At 42.0% G+C, this 19,542-nt stretch overlaps 1 protein-coding gene across 8 annotated transcripts in view; it reads right to left on the bottom strand.

Annotated features, from left to right (window-relative positions):
• The window catches only part of EBF1 (EBF transcription factor 1), a 374,138-nt gene that overhangs the window by 84,896 nt on the left and 269,700 nt on the right, over positions 1 to 19,542 (bottom strand). For 4 of the 8 annotated variants that reach the window (XM_083488402.1, XM_083488398.1, XM_083488400.1 and 1 more), the window contains exon 9: positions 3,960 to 4,090. In XM_083488402.1, the coding sequence (XP_083344528.1) occupies positions 3,960 to 4,090 (131 nt within the window). Of the gene's footprint in view, positions 1 to 3,959; positions 4,094 to 19,542 lie in introns of all 8 variants that reach the window. The other 4 variants (XM_083488401.1, XM_083488397.1, XM_083488399.1 and 1 more) reach the window with 1 other exon arrangement.

Below are 19,542 nucleotides of genomic sequence, written 5' to 3' on the forward strand. Positions count from 1 at the left end.
TTTCAATAGAGTTAGAAATATGGAAGGGAAGTATAAAAGAAATTAATCTTTTAAATGAAAGTTCCATACCTCTGAAGAAAGAAACAGATTACTTGTTTTGTTTGTGGGGGGAGCTCCCTGAATGGCCACATTTAAAGGAAAAGATGCAGTATGGTTCAACTTTGCACAGGGGACAAGGTACCTAAGATGGGGCTCACATTGAAATATGTGCATTCCACGCCTCACAGTACAGCAATGGCACCTTGGGAGAATCTTGTTTATTTAAGCATCATGGTGTAGCATCTCTTGCAGCCAATGGCACAGCTGCCAGTGCCTTATTGGTCAACCACATTTCCATGAAGAAAATAAAGATGAAGTTCACATCTTTATTGGTACCTACTGTAAAATGATCCCTCATACTTTTCAAGAACCAAAGACCAAACTGCAAAACTGCTGTGGCAACCATAAAAATCAAAGAAATGTTGTCTTCTTGGCTAGACCTTATGTAACATATGATCAAATGCTTATTCATTTGAGAGCCGGCTCAAACATACAGGCACTCACATGTTGCAATCATCACTTGGAATGATACAACTTCAGAATGGGACATATGAATATAAGAGGCCTTATATACTGAGCTGCATCACTGGTTCATCTAGCCCAATGCTATCTACTGTGACTGGAAATGGCGCCCAATGTCTTAAGCATAAATCATTCCCTGCACTAATACCTGAGACACTTCAACAGCAGATTCTGGGGAATTAGCCTAGGATGCTTTTCATGCAAAGGATATGCTCTACCACAGAGGTATGGCTTCTCCCCTAAGTGCATGTCATACATTTCATTGTGATTTTATATATGCTGGAAGCCACCCAGAATGACTGGGGAAACCCAGCCAGATGGACAGGGTTTAAATAATAAAGTTGGTTTTGTTGTTGTTGTTGTTGTTGTTGTTGTTAAACCTTCTTCTCATCTTGGCATAGTTTCCCCGTTCACATTGAATTCTCCTTTGTCACAGCAAACGGGTGAATCCATCAATTACACTTTCAATTTCTTACTTTTCCAATCTTAAATCCAGTACTCCACATTTCCACATCATTTTGCAATATATATATATATTTTAAAAAAATGCATCATGAACATTCCTCAGCATTTTTGTGAATTTCTCCTAATATTCACATTTGTGTGCAGTTTTGCAACAGATATACATTTCAGCAAAGGAATGCCCCCCCAAATAATGCATTTTTGTTATGTTATCTTAACTGACAAATGCATTTTAATGCACACTCTACCCCAATGTACCGTATTTTTCGCTCCATTGGACGCACTTTTTTACTCTTAAAAAGTAAGGGGAAATGTCTGTGTGTCCTATGGAGCGAATGTGTGGTCCCTGGAGCCAAATTGCCGGAGTGTGGCACACTCTTGGACTGCTCTTTGGTGGTGGTGGTGGAGCCGTGCTCCCCTGCTGGCAGCCTCGGCTCCCCCCTGCAGCCCCGGGAAGATTTGGAGCAAGGGGAGGGCTGTGCGCCCATGCCCCACACTCCTGGGCTGCTGAATGGGGGTGGAAGCCGCGCTCGTCTGCCAGCAGCCTCGGCTTCCCTCTGCAGCCCCAGGAAGCTTTGGAGCAACGGGAGGGCTGTGCGCCCATCCCCCACGCTTCTGGGCTGCTGAATGGGGTGGGGGGTGCTGCTCTGCCAGCAGCCTGCCCTTCCCCTCAAGGTTTGGAGCAGTGGGCAGGCTGTGCGCTCATGCCCCACACTCTTGGGCTGCTGAAAGGGGTGGGGGTGTTGCTCTGCCAGCAGCCTGCCCTTCCCCTCAAGGTTTGGAGCAGCGGGCAGGCTGTTCACTGAGAGAGGGGAGGAAGAGGACGGAGAGGAGGGGGACCAAGAAGCTGGGTGAAGAGAGAGGAGGTACCATAGCTTGCCGTGGGTGGAGAGTCATGGTAGAGGGCAAAGGAAAGGGAGCAGTGATGGGGAGAAATTGCAGACGTCACCTGAGGAGTTTGGGTGAAAGGGATGAAGAGGAGGAGGCTGGAAAAGGGGACTGTTCTGCTTGGGGGTGGGGGAGAAAAAAGTGGGGGAAAGGAAAGCCTCCCAAGCCTGCCGCTGGGAGGCTCTGCTCAGCTGTTTCTTGACTGTAATTCAAGTAAAGTGAATGTTTGCGAGCAGCGGGCAGGCTGTTCGCTGAGAGAGGGGAGGAAGAGGACTGAGAGGAAAAAATGTGGCATTAGCAATGCTTTGGATGGAAACGAAGATGGTATTTTACATGAAGATAGCGAAGAAAGTGATGTCAGTGATTGTGAGCAACTGAGCTTCATAAATTCTGACTTTAGCAGTGATGAGTTCTTGGGGTTCACAGAAGACTAGAAGAGTACTCAAACCTTAAAGTCTCTCTTCATTTGTTAATGACAGTGATGATGGTTCTTAATGCCATTGTTGACTGCTGTTCACTTTACATGGCTGTAATATGATTCTGATATACCGGTTGTTTATTAAATACAGTAGTTTATACAACATTTGATTCAGAATATTTTTTTCTTGTTTTCCTTCTCTAAAAACTAGATGCGCCCTATGATCGGGTGCATCCAATGGAGCGAAAAATACGGTATACACTTTTTATACATCACTTGGCTGAAGAACTGCATTGCAAAATTCAAAGAAGTGCGAATTTTGGAAGATGGTTGTTTTGATTCTCAGATTGTTTTGTTTTTTTAAAAAAATGCTAATTAGTTACGTTCTCCTTTAAATCCAAACTGAATCTTCCTCATTCCTAGAACAGCTTCACTACACTCTCCTGCCATTTGAAGTCTCAATGTGTGTGTATGCTGGGGATGTTCTTCTAATAATTTGTTGGCACATGAAGATCTCCCACATCAGAGATGATTGCAGATTGACAGTAAGCCTTTTCCTTACTAGTTCTCCAGATGTGGAAGATCTTGACATAAGAGGCACTCAAACAAATGATCTCTTATATCACATGAGCACCTACACATTTCAATTGCCTCTAAAGCTGCCATTTTCAAATCACTTTTTGTGAAGTAGTCCCATTATAGTCCAACAACTGCTATTGGATTAAGTAATTTCAACAGCCATGTCACCACTGACATGGCCACAAATTTGTGGCATAAATTGATGGGAAATAGAAAAGGAAGGAAAATGTCAACAAATGAGTAGAGAAAATGATTAACTAAGGTATGGATATTGCAGCACAAAGAATATAAAGTCAGTGGCCCCATTCACACACCATGCTAAGCTCAACCATGTTTTAGCACCAACATACAGGATCTTGAAGAGGAGGTCACAACTACCTTGCTCCTCCCCAGTTGTTCAGCTGCCGCGTTGAACTTAGCCATAGTTTAATAAGTCATTTGGATGGCTTAGTAAGTCATCTGGAATATGGTTTGGTTCTCTTGGACAAAGAACAAGCAATAAATCATAGGACCAACTTTGGCTATAGTTCATGGCTAGTCTGGAGAGCGCTAAACCATAAGCCAGGGTTTAGATGACACACTAAATCAAGCTATGGCATAGCATAGCACAATGCAACAGAGGAATGACCAGGGAGCAGCAAAACAGTTTTGAGTTCCTCTCTTGGGGCCTACATACTTGCACGTTCACACTAAATCATGGTTTGCCAAAACGAGTTGTGCCTGGTTAAAAAAAATAAGAATTATAATTAAGGGCTGGATTATTTTATTCATGTTCAGGCAAATTAGGGTAACTGAGACTACCAGTGGTTGTTCCCCCCCCCACCAGGCGGACGGTGACATAGATTATTATATTTTAGAATGTCAATAGACTGACTAGAACTGATAATGTGAACTATATTTGTGCCAAGGGTTGCTCCAGTGATTTTATATAAAATGGGAGGAATAAGAAAATCTTTCTCATTGTTACTGCAATAGAACAGGGCCTAAAAGAAAGAAAGCTGGCTATAAACTAGACAAAGTTACTGGATATTAATGTGCAGACAACACCTACCTCACTCCAGACCAGCATGGTGCCGAATATGACCTGTAACCCATCAAAGAAATTGTCTCCTATGATGATGACAGTGGCACCTCCTGTAGTCCATCCTTCACTTGGACTGATGGCTTTGATACATGGGGTAGCTGCTTTCCAACACACATGAAAAAGAAGTATTCGGCTGTTAGAACAAGATTTTAATGATAGAAGACTTGAGAGGGGGAAGGGGAGGAAAAGCTTTGATTTTCTTTCTCCTATACTATGATGCAGGTTCTAGAGAGAGAGATCTCTCTACTTTGTGTGCGAGAGATCCCAAACCAGATCTTTGAAAAGGGAATGTTTGCCATTAAAATTTTATTTTGTTTCCATTGTTTCTCTTGAGAAGATAATTGTGTTTGGCAGGCCATAGAAAGAAAATAGCAGCATTGCTGGCTGAAGCCTGACTAGAGAATAGAGCACATTTTTGTAACACTGAATTCAGGTCTCCACAAAACATGATCCTGGGCTGTCTTTGAGTTCCATTATAACAAAGATCAAATTTTATTTGGAGAACTTACTGTGTCTAGAGTGTTCCTTGTGTTGTGGAACCATTTCATCCAATTAATAAGTTTTATAAAATCGTTTTTGAATTTTGTTAGCATGATATTGCACAACCAGTATGGTGTCATGTATTAGCAGTCGACTGCAAAATTCACATTTGTGAAAGAATTAGATGCTTTAAAATGTTCCATTATTTTAATACCATGAAAGAAAGCAGCAGCGCTACACTTATCATAGGTTACCTATACCTGTATTTCTCCCCATTGTTATAAAAACAACATGCCCAGTGAGTCCATAGTTGTATGTAGTTGATCAATCTTTTAAAGGAAGTAATTCTATGAGGAATTTTTTTTTAATGGGCACAAGAGTCCATTGCAAATTCCACCTAAGTTTTCTAGCCTTAACACAATGGACTTGCCCAATCCTTGCTCCAATGGTCAAACTGACTAGCAGGACCAGCCTCCCATGATATATCCTCTATAATTCTTTGTACCAAGCTATGAGGCTGTGGGTGGGTCCACAGGTGGAGGCTGGAAGTAGACCATCACTTTTCTAAAGGGCTTGCAAAAAGGCTTGAAAGAATGCATCTAAAGAGAGATGGGCCCAGAGGCTACTGACAAATTAGAGAGTTTCCCTCAGTTTGGCCTTTCTAATCTTGTTCACTGACTGAGCAGATTCCATTGCTTTCCTTGAATCCCAAATTGGGGGAGATTCACAAGACTTGGTCCTTTGGTGGTGGGCTAACTCAGTGACTGCACAGTTTTGATGTGCCAAGACTCGGAAAAGATTCATGGATTTGATCCTTTTGCGGTGGATTTAGAACTATGCAGCTCCTGTGTGAAACAGCGGTTTTTTGTTTGTTTTTTAATGGATTTTGAACAATTTGGCTATTGAATTGAGTTGACAAAAGTATTTGCCGGGTTGGAAGTTCCTATCACAAAGTGAAAACTGAAGGCTGTGAAAATCTGGCACATTCCTAATTATCAAACCCTTCACCTCATGCATGAACCTCAGAATAAGAAAATAATAAGAAAATATCGGGGGGGGGATAATTGTGTAAATTTATTTCAAGGGGACTTTGCACACACACTTTTTTGTGTAATGCAAGCAAGAAGGGACACTTTCTATTCCCACTCACCTTTTCTGTGTATCTATGCTGTGCTTCCTCAACTTGGTACCATCTGGAAGTTATGGACTACAACTCCAATCAGATCCAGTCAGTATGGCTGTGCTGGCTGGGGCTGATGGGATTTGTACTCCAAAGTCATCAGTTTGGCAAAGATTGTTCTATGAAATTCCTGAATTTGTATGTAAAAACCTGGTGCAAAAGGAGCATTCAAACTCTCTGCCTTGCATGCAATTAATTTGTGCAAGTTCAACTAGCCAGCTCTGAATGAATGGCAGATGGTTGAAATCGCACAAGCTAACTGTGCGTAGGGTGTGGTCATATTGGATCCTCCTTGGAATCTTTCCCCAGCCATTGTAAGGCAGGGTGGAACTTCCCAATCCTTACACTTCAGATCAGGGTGGAGAAAACCACCCTTGTTTCCAAGGCTCAGGCGCTTCCCTCAGTGGTTCCTATGCACCACCTGTCTGAACATCTCTCCAAATATCAGTCCTTTGAAGCTTTTACCAGACACATTCTGAGCAGCAGTTAGCACCAGGAGTCAGATAAGAACCAAAAGAAATGCTTTTGATTTCTGACTAATTTTCCAAGTAGTTTAAAGGAAGAGTTTACCGGTATCTTTTCCAATATGAAAATTTCAACAGGAATATGAAGATTCTCAACAATTTACCTCACCCTTAGTTTGATGCATGCATAATTAACATGGCATGTATGAATTTTATCCAAATAAAAATGGTCTCAAGAGAAACATGCCAGAGGGTCCTGGATTCAAATTCAGGCCATCTTGGGTAACCTTGAGCAAGTTTCTCCCTCCCAGCCAAAGCCCCTTGCTAGAAAAATTAAATAATACAGATCCACTACACAGGACTGTCCAGAAGATAGATTTGACACACTTTGTAATGCACATGGGAAAAAGTAATAAAACTGTGTGTGTGGAATCACTTTGATTTCAATGCACTTGAGCACACTCAACTTTGGGTTGGATGTGTTCAACTCTGTGTTCACCATCTAAGCTTCTGCATTGTTCAGCAACAGAGGCAACTGGTTGAAAGTCATTTGCAGTTCTCCATCAATATTTTGGGGAGCAGGATGAAATATATTCAGAATTTGAATTTGTAGAGTTTGGTAGCATGACAAGGCAGCTAAAACACATTTGTTTAAAAACAGTGAAAAACATTTTTACCAGTAATGCCATCTGCTAAAATATAGGAGGACCTTAGATGTATACTGTACAAATGCTACTGTTGTTTCTATTTACGTATTAAGATTATTGCTTTGGCTAAGATTTCATACAAGATTTTGAGGTTTCTAAAAATGTCTGCCTAGTCCCTAGTCTGCCTTCTGGGAAATCTGGTCCTACTGCCTTCTCAAAAAGGGGAGTGAAGAATGGAAAGAAGCCCTTTCCATCCATTACACAGCATCAAGCTTTGCACCTCAAAAAATAAGATAACGAAAGGAATCTTACAACACTACAAGGAATTGCTACATACACACTCAACTAACTTTGATATGTCTACGTTGGACTTGCATTTCACTCATAAAGCCATGCATGCATTAAAAACTCCAGAAAGCTTCTCACTTTTTTTTTTAATAGCTCAACTCATGGTGCTGGGCTTACAGCTAATAAAAGCAGTTTAAAAATATCGTCCCACGCCCTCCAAGGAATCAAATGCTCTGATTAAATCAGAGCATGGATAAAATTAAAATTGCTTCTCAATTACACACTTCCTGATGGTACATGCACACACCCCACCACATAAGCAAACTTTAACCAATATTCCACATGTCTCGGTGGGAGGGGGATATTTTCTAGAAATTTACAAATAATTCATAGTTCAATGAGCACAATGAAACCTGCCATTCTCTCCCTTTCTCCTTGGAAAGGAGATTATTGGCAGCGGGAGGAAAGGAGGTATGTTGACTGTTTTCCTCCTTTTTAACAAAAGGGAAGGCATGGATGTAAAAATAAGGTTAACAGGTTCCAGGGTTTTAACTGGAAGTTTCAGGATTTTAGTCCCTTCTTACATCTGCAGGAGAAATGAAATCTCAGGATGAGTTCTGGCTTAACCTCCATTGCATGTCCATTAGTCTCCATGCCAGGCACAGCCAGGCCTTCTCCTGACCCACCAAGTACCATCATCACCCCCCCACCCACACTTTTATTAGCTCCTCATTAAAGCCATTACTAAAGCACCAATTCAGCACTTTCAACTCCATGTCTCTGGAGGAATAAAGCCTTCCAGTTGCCTCCATCTTTTTGTTGAGAGTGAAGAACTCCAAATGCTATTGTAGCATTATCAAAAAAAAGATAATCTATCCATTCACTCTTCACCCCATGGTGGGTATCTTAAGGGGTAGTTTTCAATTTTAAGTATCACCCTGAAATTTTATCCCCCCGTATCCAAAACAAAACAGTGTCTTCCTTCTTCAATGCAAGCAGGGAACTGATGGAGGGGGGGGCGCGGAATTCAGTATTAAAACGGAGACGTCTCCTTCCTACCCTCTCTCAGAGCCACTTATTAACAAGATTGATGCTGACCAATAAGACAATGCATTAAATAAATGGAGGCAGGAAGAAGCTAGGAATCATTGAAATCAAAATTTGGTACAAAAGACATGGTTTTTAACAATGGGTATGAAAATTATATATTTGGTACTGAACTGGGAAAACAGCGAATTCTGTAGTAAAATAGTAGAATAGGAAGCCCAGATGTCTCAATCTGGAAGAAGCTGCAGGGTTTCTTGGAAATCAGGATGACGACAGACAAACTCTCCTCTTTTGCATCCCAACTATGAGCCAATTCACATGGCCATTTAGGGCAAAACCAGACATGCAGCTATATTTTGTAATAAAATCTAATCTAATCTGCATCTCAGTGAAGTTGGATAATATGTGATGTAATAACATAAAGCTGTGTTTGTAGAGGACAGCCTTTCAACAAAAGCAAAAATGTTTAGTGAAAGGACTTCTTATCAGCCACTGCTGCAAAAGAGGAATTGTTTGGACATATTGTCCACAGAAGATTGTTTAGGAAACCTTTCCCAAGGGCTTGGTGTTAATTGGGACATCTTTGAAAAAGACCTGATGGTCAAAATGGATCTATACAAGTTGTTTGGTAGTTTTATGATTCATTGTCCTATTCTTTGAAGGACTCTTTGAAGCATTTGTGGGTCTTATTCTTGACTGCGTCTAACGGAGACTTTAAGCCTTTCCTCTTCACCTTTGCAGTGGCCCCAACTAAAATGACCTCCCAGCTGCTACTCACATAACCAAATGAAGGCTTTCCTTCTTTTGCTTATTGCAGCTTCAGGAAGGGCAGGGCAGGGTGGAGGGCACAGCAAGAGGGAAACCTACAATCCCACTGAGGGCCCTCCTGCAGCTGCTATTCAATGTGTAAATTACTTGCATTCAGATAATTAACCCCATGTCTAATTTGACCCTAGTTACCATTTTTGACATGGTTATTGGTCTTGGGATAGCAGCTCAAAGCATCCTGATCCTACACACCATCTAGAGCAGTGATGGCCAAACTCGGCCCTCCAGCTGTTTTGGGCCTACAATTCCCACCATCCCTGACCACTGGTCCTGTTAGCTAGTGAAGGAATGGGTTTCCCATTCTAAAATCTGACTGTGTAGTCAGTCTGAAACGGGCCCCAAAATCCCATTTTTCCTTCTCCAAGGGTGCATTTTATGGTTAAGAGTACAGGAGCAGGAACATCTGTGATGTCAACTTACGTGTATAAGCTTACGTGGCTGGATTCCTGGGGAAAGGGGGAGAGGGTGCCTGGAGGTTATATATACTGCATGGAATTTCTCATTTCTTTGGACTTGCTGTGAACTGACCACGCAAGTGCCTTCTGCTATCCGGAGAACAGAATAAACTCTTTCTCTGAATCAACCTCGGTATCATTTGACTTTCTTTCTCTCTCCCGGGAGCAACGCAGACCCCACCAATCAGTAGAGTCTAATAAGGCTGCACTAGGGATGATGGGAGCTGTAGTCCAACAACAGGTGGAGGGCCGAGTTTGGGCATTGCTGATCTAGAGCAGTGGTTCCTAACCCCTACCGTATGCAACCCATGGGTCCACATTTACTTGGCATGGTGACTTATCAGTTTATTTTCACATGATTTTTGGACCCTAGGTCCTTGGTGGCCATTGGTTTTGTGCATTTTAGCTGCAAGTTTGTCTATTTTATAACCGTTACTTGAGACATTCAAGCAAAAATGAAAAAGCTTTTGATACCCACCCCGCTTGTGGGCCATGAACGACAAGTTGGGGAAATGCTGCTCTAGAGGAGACCGTAGAGGACTCTCTCTTCTCAGAAGCATGTCCACATCACATCACATCAAAATTTATTTTATTTATTATATTTATCGGCAGCTCTGCAACACAATGTTCTTTGAGCGGTGAACAAATAAGGCAACAGCTTAACAAGATCATAGGATTCAATCAAATAAACACTAAAAGCCAATAACCTAGGCAGTGCAGAGCAACTCTAAACTTTCACGCTGACAAAAAATCCAAGAGCAATCTCTTAAGCAGAGATGGTTCTACTGTCTGGCAGAATAAGGCAGGCAGCTCAGTCAGTAGGTGCTGGGGGCAGCTGAGGCAGCCCCTGCACCCAGCTGCTCTTCCTGAGCTCCCAGCTATTCCCTCCTGCTGGAAATCAGAGCTGTGTGCCACAAGGCCTATTATACAACTCCTATACAGTCCAATGTTACCAGTGGCTGAATCTCCATTGGTGCTAGTCAGCAAAAACTCTTAAAGCAGGGTATTTGGGGAGGGGGTAAGATGGGGACAAAGCTGAGCTATCCAAGGATCCACTGGGTTTTTAAGTCAGTCTAGCTACTGGCAAGTTGTCTGTTTGTTTGTTTGTTTGCTATTGCTGCTGCTACTGCTACCATACTGGTTGCATCGCTATCTGTGCACCTCCCTGCAGAGTCTGCGAGCGGAGCAGGGAAGCGCCCTGTGCAATCCTGGCACCGAGCGAGGATGGCACAGACGGCAAGCCACCTGATCTGCTTGCTGGCCCTCTTGTGGCGCAGACCTCCCTGGATGGAGGCAGGTAAGGGGCTCCGGGCTTCACGGGAGGCCATCTGGGCTGCGATCTGGGTGCCTCTTACTTACGTGCAACGGCGAGCGCGCATTGGACCATGCGATGTAAACAATCTGGACCAAAGCCCCCCCCCCTTAAAAAAGGTCAACAACTCTGGGAAATGAGGGAGGGGGCGCCAGAGAGATATGTGCACCACGCCGGATATGCTTAAGATTGCCCTGAAGTTGTGTGTGTGCAGGGGTGGGGTAGTGCTGAGCCAGTTATGTTTGCTGCACCAGCCTTGAATTGGCACAGCAAAAACTGCAGACTTTTAACATCCCCCTCTCTCACTGGCAACAGTGTTGGGGCTCCAGACACAGCAGTTTTGCAGCAGCTGTTCTAAGTCTTGTTGCTGCCTGCTTGGGATTAGGACTGCACCATTACTCCCAGTTCACAAATCAACCAATGACGTAAAATAGCATCTGTAAGAATGAAACTATTCGTCACACACGACATCAGCAGAAGCATAAGCATAAGCAAATAACATATTTTTTCCTATAGAATGCCAACTAGGTTTCCCCTATGCTTCTGAATGCAGAGCATTCTATACCATATAAAGTATGTGAAGAGACAAAATGTTGTTTTTATTGTTGTTATTATTATTATTATTATTACTATTACTACCACTACTACAGTGCTGTGTTTGTGGTTTGGTTTTCTCTCATTTCTCCAGCCACTAAAGGTAGAGGGGAATTTCCTCCCTTCAAATGGTGACAATAAAATGATTACCCGGGCCTCAGTTTAGCATAATGGTTCAGAACTGCTCATAGCATATTGCAGACTTAAAGTGGAAATTATTAGGTAGCTGTTCTTTGTTATAATAATGATCACTCCACAAATAAAAGCTCTTCTCCCAAAGGTACTGCAAGGCACAAAATGCTAATTCTGAAGATTATGTGCTCGCTTTTATTAAATATTACTATGCCCTGTTCTGTTTGAGGGCTTCGCTGCTCTGATTGTTTTATGAGTGCCATGTTAATGTCATCCCCATCTCGCTAGCAGCAGGCACACATTTTAGCTTTTGCAGGAGAATTGATCAAAGGCCACGTGCTGTGGGAATTGCTGAGAAAACACGGACAAGCGGTAAAAATCTAACTGATTAATTGGTTTAAATTTCATTTCAGGGTGTTGAACTTTGGCTTGGGACTCTAATACTACACTAAGAGTCAGGGCCTAATTACCAGATTTCCAATTTGCCTCAGCACAATGGCACAGACAGAGGAAAATGAATACTAAAAATAATTATAATGGGGAGGGGGGAACCTTTTCTGCTCTGTACTTATTTAACCGCTAATGCTCTGTGTGGGCAAACAGTTTTACTGGGGAAGCCTCCAGCAGCGCCTGCTGGGCCACCAGGGTATCTAATGACACAAATAAATTAAGAAGCTAGTGGCAGCGTCAAAGATTCTGATTTGCCAGATCGAAGGGACAGTGATGCACATGCCCACCAACACGCAGTGGCCCCATCACCCCCATTCATTAGTAGCTAGAATTCATATAAGCAACGTGCCTGGCTTCCACTCTCAAAGAGAAACAATCTATTACATTGATAAAACACACATACACACAGGGAGCGGAAAACTGTGCTTACTTTGGAGTTTATGGGTGGGCCTTGAGAATAAGGGTTAATTGAACTCAGAAGTTCAGGCTTACTGAGGCGAATTAGTGCCATGTACAGCTATCAGCAAGGTCCTGCCGTTGGTCTTGTAATCTATTTGTGCTGTGATTAATACACAGTCCGTGCTGGTCTCAGGAAGAAAGACCCAACCCCTAGCCCTCTTCTCTAATATTCATCATGAAACTTCCATATTCCATAAGAGGAGGCTCCAGCAACGATGGACGTCGTCAGAATTGAGCTATGAGCAAATATGCATTTGATAACGTCTGAAAAGGGCAAATGCAATCTAACTGCACAGAATCAGTTCAAAGAATTAATGCAAGACGCAGCCGAAAAGCAGCATCTTTAAAATGTAAAGCAACAATTACAGGAGAGACAAACAATTCTGATTAAATAAATTTGGACTGGGTTTAAAATGGTCCTAGGGGAAAATATTTGTCCAAAGATCTTCAAGCAAACCAATTAACAGACTACATCAAACAGTCCTGAGAGCGATGGAAATGGAAATTCACAATCAGGTTAACTCTCTGTACAACTGGGCCTCGGAACTTAATACAGCCTATAGTCAATATAGTATTGAGTCTACAGTGATTATCCTTGAGAAGGGTGGCTAGATACTATGGCAGTAGAACCAAGGGCTCACTCACACCGTTTTGAAGATCAAGTTCTGCAATTTGCATATGCAGCTAACAACGTTGCATAGGAATTCTGCTTTCATGTTCCCAGAGACATAAGAAACACTATCTCTTGTTGCCTACCCACCCGCCCATTCCTACTGCACTCACAAAATCTCTTTAAAATAAAGTTCATGCGACTAGGTTCCTGTTCACTGTGCAAGAACAACGGTTCACATCCCACAGAAACAAAAAGACAGCATATTCCAGTAATGCTAAATAAGCATGAGGGCTGCACTTTCAGCAAAACACTAAACACTTTGAGAGGTCAAAACAAATACATAAAACAAAGCTGTTTTAAATCAAATCAAGTCATTGGTCCATCAAGATTAATACTATAGTGGTACCTCGGTTTATGAACTTAATCTGTTCTGGAAGTCCGTTCTTAAACCAAATCCGTTCTTAAACCAAGGTGCACTTTCCCTAATGAGGCCTCCCACCGTCGGTGCCCTTCCACCGTTTGGCTTCCGTTCATAGACTGAGGTAAAGTTCTCAAACCGGGGCACTACTTCTGGTTTTGTGGAGTTTGTAAAATTCATAAACAGGACTGTTCTTAAACCAAGGTACCACTGTATATATCCTAACTGTCTGCAACTTTCTAGGACTCCTGGTATTGCCTAGTTGTAGCCCTGGGATTCTTCCTCTAAATCTCCCAGAATGTGCAGCTCTCCTTGAAAATAATTGTGATTTATATATACATCATCATCATCATTAGAGGAGAAATTTGATTTAATTTAAATCAAATTTAAATCTGAGTCTATCACATTCCAAAACAATATGTGAATCACAACACAGCTATCCTTTTAAATTCATACTTCTCCAAATTTAGCAATGTAGTTCTCCAACAAAACAATGTTTACAAAAATCCATATAAAACAATTCCTTCCAGTAGCACATTAGAGACCAATGAAGTTAGTTATTGGTATGAGCTTTCATGTGCATGCACACTTGTATCTGAAGAAGTGTGCATGCACATGAAAGTTCATACCAATAACTAACTTAGTTGGTCTCTAAGGTGATACTGGAAGGAATATTTTTATGTTATTTTGACTATGGCAGACCAACACAGCTACCTACCTGTAACTAAAAATCCATATATTAGGGCAAATCACTTGCAAAAGTGTGTACATTAGTCAAAATGGCATATAAAAATGTGTTTATTAGGAGAAATTTGTACTAAAATGCTGGTGAATTTTTGTGAGAAAAAAAAGAAAAATCAATCAATCATTAATTGCTGCAAAATGTGGAGAATGGAAATTAAGATTGGAAAAATTAGAAACAAAGAGAACTGAAGTTGACAGTTCTTTTTAACCCTCATAATAGCAATAATAGTGGGGTGGTTCCCCCAGGTGGTTCACTGAGGTCACCTTTATCTCCGCTTCATTTTCTAGTTGCCACTGCAATATTGCTAATATTATATTCATTTGAAAACCCACTCCTAATGAATCAAGTAGAATGCTGTGAAATATGACCTTTTAGAGAAACGTACCTCAAAGTGGTAACTTTTTTTTTCTAAATAGTGTGAAAATAAATTATATGGCTTTACTATAGAATTTTATTTGTCCATTTATGGTCGTCAATTTAACTGCCAAATAATTTTTTTTTAAGTTCTGTATTTGTAAACAGCGCAAGGGGGGGAAACTGTTTTGTGTCATCCCCTAGTTAAGTGCTTAAATAAATACTTATTGATTTTGTTTTCATCTTCAGCCAGTCACTATGCCTAGAAGAAACAAGGGCAGAGATTTTGTTACACTGCTTTTGCTTGACACTTACGGAGGCACAGAGTATCATTTGCTGTATTTTGAAGAGGGTATGCTATGTGCAGATACCATGGGAGCCTAAAATGGTAACTGTGTAGGGCTGGCTGTTGATTGATGCTGGAGACCACGTGTCCTTGCAGACAAACAGGGGTGTGCTGCTGCCCTTATGTCCTGCAAGAGATGTTGCACTAAATGGGCCTGATCCAGCAGGAATTTTCTTATGCTCTGGTGGTGAACTTCCAACTGGCTGGCCAGGAGTTCAGCTGGCTGCTTGCTTTCATTTGGTCTAGCAAAATAACCTTCAATAATTCTGAAACATTTTTTGGGGTGGGGGAAGAAGAGGTAGCAAACTCAAATTCATTTCACCCTGAAGTCACAGGCTGTGGAAGAGCTTGGGCTCAGCTCCCCTCTTAACCCAGTTCCAACACAAATTATCCTTTTGGGGCAAACAGGGATGGGAATCTGGTATTCTTGTTGTTGCTGAGCTACAGTTCCCCTCCTGGTGGATACAGAAGTCCACCTATATCTGGAGGGCCACAAGCTTTCTATCTCTTCCTTAAAGGAATGTGAGGAGGGAACTGGGTTCAGAGGAGGCACATCTTTGAAGCACAGTTCTTTCCTTTCCCTCGTTCTGAGGGTTCCAAAATAGGAATTCTTTCCTATCACCCACACAGCTAAAAGTTGGTTACATATATACTCCAAGTAACCCCAATTACTAGACTTCTGAAAATGGGAAAGTTGTGTACTTCTCCCTCTTAAAAGAAAAAGCAAACTGAAAGGGTTGCATTCAACACATCAGTGTAGAGTTCCACTTCTTCTCCACCCACAAAAAAGTCTGCTTTAGAAGACACCCGCCTCAATCTTCTGGAGCGGATTTTGAGGGGACAGGGGAGGGAGTTCTGTTGTGCACGCAGAAGTCTATTACATGAGCAGAGCCAGTGAGCCAGAGTATCCTCAAATAATTAAGGCCTATCTGCATTTTCCACAAAGTTGACACTTGGTATACATGTAGTATGAGACATCCCTATTTCTACAGGAATGTGAGAACATGTTTTTACTAGAGGTTTGCCAAAATGGGATTTTAAACTTTATTTTTTAAACTTTCATATGTGGTTGAAAAGCACCTCCATTTTTCAGGATGCCTTCACGTGCCTCTTCAACAATTTGTCCTTTCCACTCCACCCCACAAAGCCCAGGGCATTAAAAGGAACTGTGAAAAAGACCTCACTGTGTTGAAGACCCCCAGGAGCCTGTCCCTGAGGCACAGATCAGGGAAACTCATCACACTGGAAAGCAAAACAGCTTGTGTAATGCAGGAGGTGCCGAAGTTCCCCAACCTGCTTGAACTGAAATGTAAGCAGAGACCCTTACATACTCTCTATAAGCTTAGAGAAGCCCAGGGAGCATATGAAGATTTAATGCCCAAACCTTTGTTTGTTTTGATTGCAGAATACACTCACTTCACACACACACACATTTTGTTGTTGTTGTTTAGTCATCTTAGTCATGTTCGACTCTCCGTGACCCCATGAACCAGAGCATGCCTTGGAAACTCTCACTTTCTTCTCAAAGCTTCTCCTTTTTAATGCCCATGGAGTTTTCTTGGCAAAATACTGGAGTGGTTTGCCAGTTCCTTCTCCAGGTGGATCACATTTAGTCTAAACTCTTGGCTATGACCTGCCTGTCTTGGGTGGCTCTTCACGGCATAGCTCAGAGTTTCTTGGAGTTATTCAAGCCCCTTTGCCACGACAGCAGTGATCCACACATGTCTCTTAGCATTTTTCCATTGGGTTAGCCTCCTAATATGCAATACAGCACTATGTAGTGCTCTTCTTCTAATGAAAAAAGGTGCCGGTACTGCGTACTCTTGAGTACCTGCAGAAAAACAACAACACTGGTCCTATTGCATGTATTCAGAAGTTCCACTGAAATTGGTTATATTTACTCCCAGGTATTACAGTCTAACTGATCTAAATACTAATGTGGTGTTAATATATACTCCACTTATCTTCTTGAGAAATACTGCTGTTTGATGCATTTCCCCTCAAACCAGCTTCCATCTGATTTGAAAATGCAAGCCACATTCACTTCAGTTAAGCTGAGGTGTGTCCATTTGAGATGGCTGTTGTGCACATACAGATGGCAGCTTCCAGGAATAGGGGAGGAGGGAGAGTTGCAGCCATGGGGAATCAAAATAGGTGATGTGCATTGGACAAAGACATTCCCAGCCCCACTCCCTCTGGTGTGCACAGCAACGTGCAAATGAGACTGGAAACGCTGTAGGGAAAAACGAACTCACTGCGCTTTCAGCTGCTAATATGTACATGGCCCAATATGGACTATAATTCTGCAGAGCAATTAAAAGGCGAACTCTGCGCTACTTATTTCCTACCAGTTCTACTAGAGTCAATGGAACCACTGCAGAAGAGGAAAACTTTTAATGGATTTCCTATTATTATGCTAGTAATTATGCTTAAATTACTGTTTTAAATTATGTCCATTACTTATAAAGACAAGACCTAGGGAGAAATCCTCACAGGGGGTCTAGGTTATGGGGAGAGGGGGACTGTGAACTGTTGGTGAAAGGGAGGAAGAAAAGCAAGAGAAGTAGAAGGCAAGAGAGGCAAAAGGAAATACAGTTTAAAAACCCAATAAAGCATTTTGCTGCAAGTCTGTAATTTAATTGTTTAATTGTTTACTGAGCTGGGACAAAGACAGCGAGTGCTTAAGCACTATGGGGATCCAAAGCCTTTGTCTGTAGACAGATGATTACTGGGATCAGAGATGTGGAGACCACTTGGTTCCACTGTAGAATAGCCTCAGTGGAATCTGCCAGAATGTCTGGACAGGATCCAGAATGCAGGAGGTCTTTCCTGGACTGTGAAACAGAGGCTGCAACAGCTATTTGCCCCCATTGTCAGAGGCAGAAATGCTTCTGAATACCTGGTGCTAGAAACCACCGGAGGAAAGTGCTCTTGTGCCCAGGTTCTGCTTGTGGGTTTACCACAGTGATCTGGTTGGCCACTGTTAGTCCAACAGGATGCTGGACTAGATGGGCCATTGGCAAGACCCAACAGGCTCTCCTTATGGACATCAGGATGGGATTTATTGACCTGCACAATGTGCACAAACACTCTCAGCATCTGTAGTGTTAGTGATGGAGACATGCACTTGGTCACATTACTTCAGTGGTCAAAGTGGGATGCTTTAATAAAATCTATTGGATGGGGTGGGTGGGATGCTTTTGAAGAGGACTTAAAACCAGTCTACTTATTTTAAATCAGGAATGAGGAAACCTGGCCGTTCAGATGTTGTTGGACTAAAGCTCTGACCATCTGGGACTGGTGGGATTTTGAATTCAACAGCATCTGGATGGCCAAATGTACCCAGTTCCCTTTATTAAATGGATTTTAAACTCTTCTGGGATGCTACATAGATAAAAAGTCACTTGACCCAAGAGCTCTTTGTGGAACTGAGGCAGGCAGACAGCTGCCACGGCAACTTCCTACCACAACTGAAGATCCAAACCTGGGAGAAGCCCTGGAAGAAGAGAAAACCCTAAGCACTGGAAAAGCCATGGGGAAATAGAAAATTGTCTATCCAGATGCCTGCTTCTGCCATATCTGCTTGTTGCCTCTCCCAGCTTCACAAACACATCTGGCCTGGCCAAGGCTGGAAGATGGAAATGGTGCCTATTCCACTGAAAATAAATGGCATCCCAGCCTACCCTACCCTGAGAACCCCAGGTTTTGACCTCATTTACAGTAACTCTATTCATTCCATGGTAATGATTGATAACAGATTGTAATTATTTAAAGTATGAATGTACTAATTCAAGCTTGTTAGTAAATTGTTTACGCAGTTATAAATATGGTGAATAGACCGCAGGCTAAATTGAATGTGGCCTAATTTCAAATGAAACTATCCCACTTCCTCCCTCGCCCCACACTGTGTGTTGTGTTAGGCATATTTTCAAAATCATGCTAATGAAATTACATCAGCTGCACAGAGGTTTTGCATCAGCACTGCAGGAAGAACTGAAACGGAAGTCTATAGGTTAGAACTCCCAACCTTAGACAAGTGTAAAATGGCCAATAAATAAAATGGTTATAAATAAGGAATCATTAATTATTTACTAATTCAGTTGATTGCCACGCTTGTTGTAATCAAGAAATCTACTTGCTCTCATACCGTGGCAACATTTATCAATTCTCCTACTTTTGGATAAATTCTGCTTTTTTGGACACTGCAGGAAGACAGTAGTCAAATTAAATAAACCCTTAAAAAATGAGGAAATTGTTGGGGAACAACAGACTGTAATTTGGTTTCTACAAATAAAAACTCACAACGTCCTTGTGCTCTTATTCTTGTTTTGATTTCTTTTCTAAAAAAAGAGGATATCATTTAATGCAATTTTCCAGAGCCTGGGAATCATAAAATCAAACATGAACAAGTCTACTGGAAAATCTGTGACGTTAATCTTGGCCTACGTTGTATTTTTAACAAGCACTAAATTTGTGTGTTGGATAATCCAGATGCCCATAGAGGAATCATCTTGATAGGATTAAACCTTTGTGGTGAACTCTGCTCCATCTGTTCTCAGAGGTTTGCCTCTGCCTGTCGGAATATAAATTTGCAGCCTCTGTGTGTCTTGCAGCATAAGTAACAGTGGCGCTTTGCAAATACACACACACATGCATGCGCGCACGCACACACACACACACAAACCCTTGAGCACTTATTAGTAATGTGCAATAAAGGTAGCTTGGAGTTTACTGCCAA

This window comes from Podarcis liolepis (genome assembly GCF_965112155.1).
Source record: "Podarcis liolepis genome assembly, chromosome: 2".
In the NCBI taxonomy this organism is placed as follows: Eukaryota; Metazoa; Chordata; class Lepidosauria; order Squamata; family Lacertidae; genus Podarcis; species Podarcis liolepis.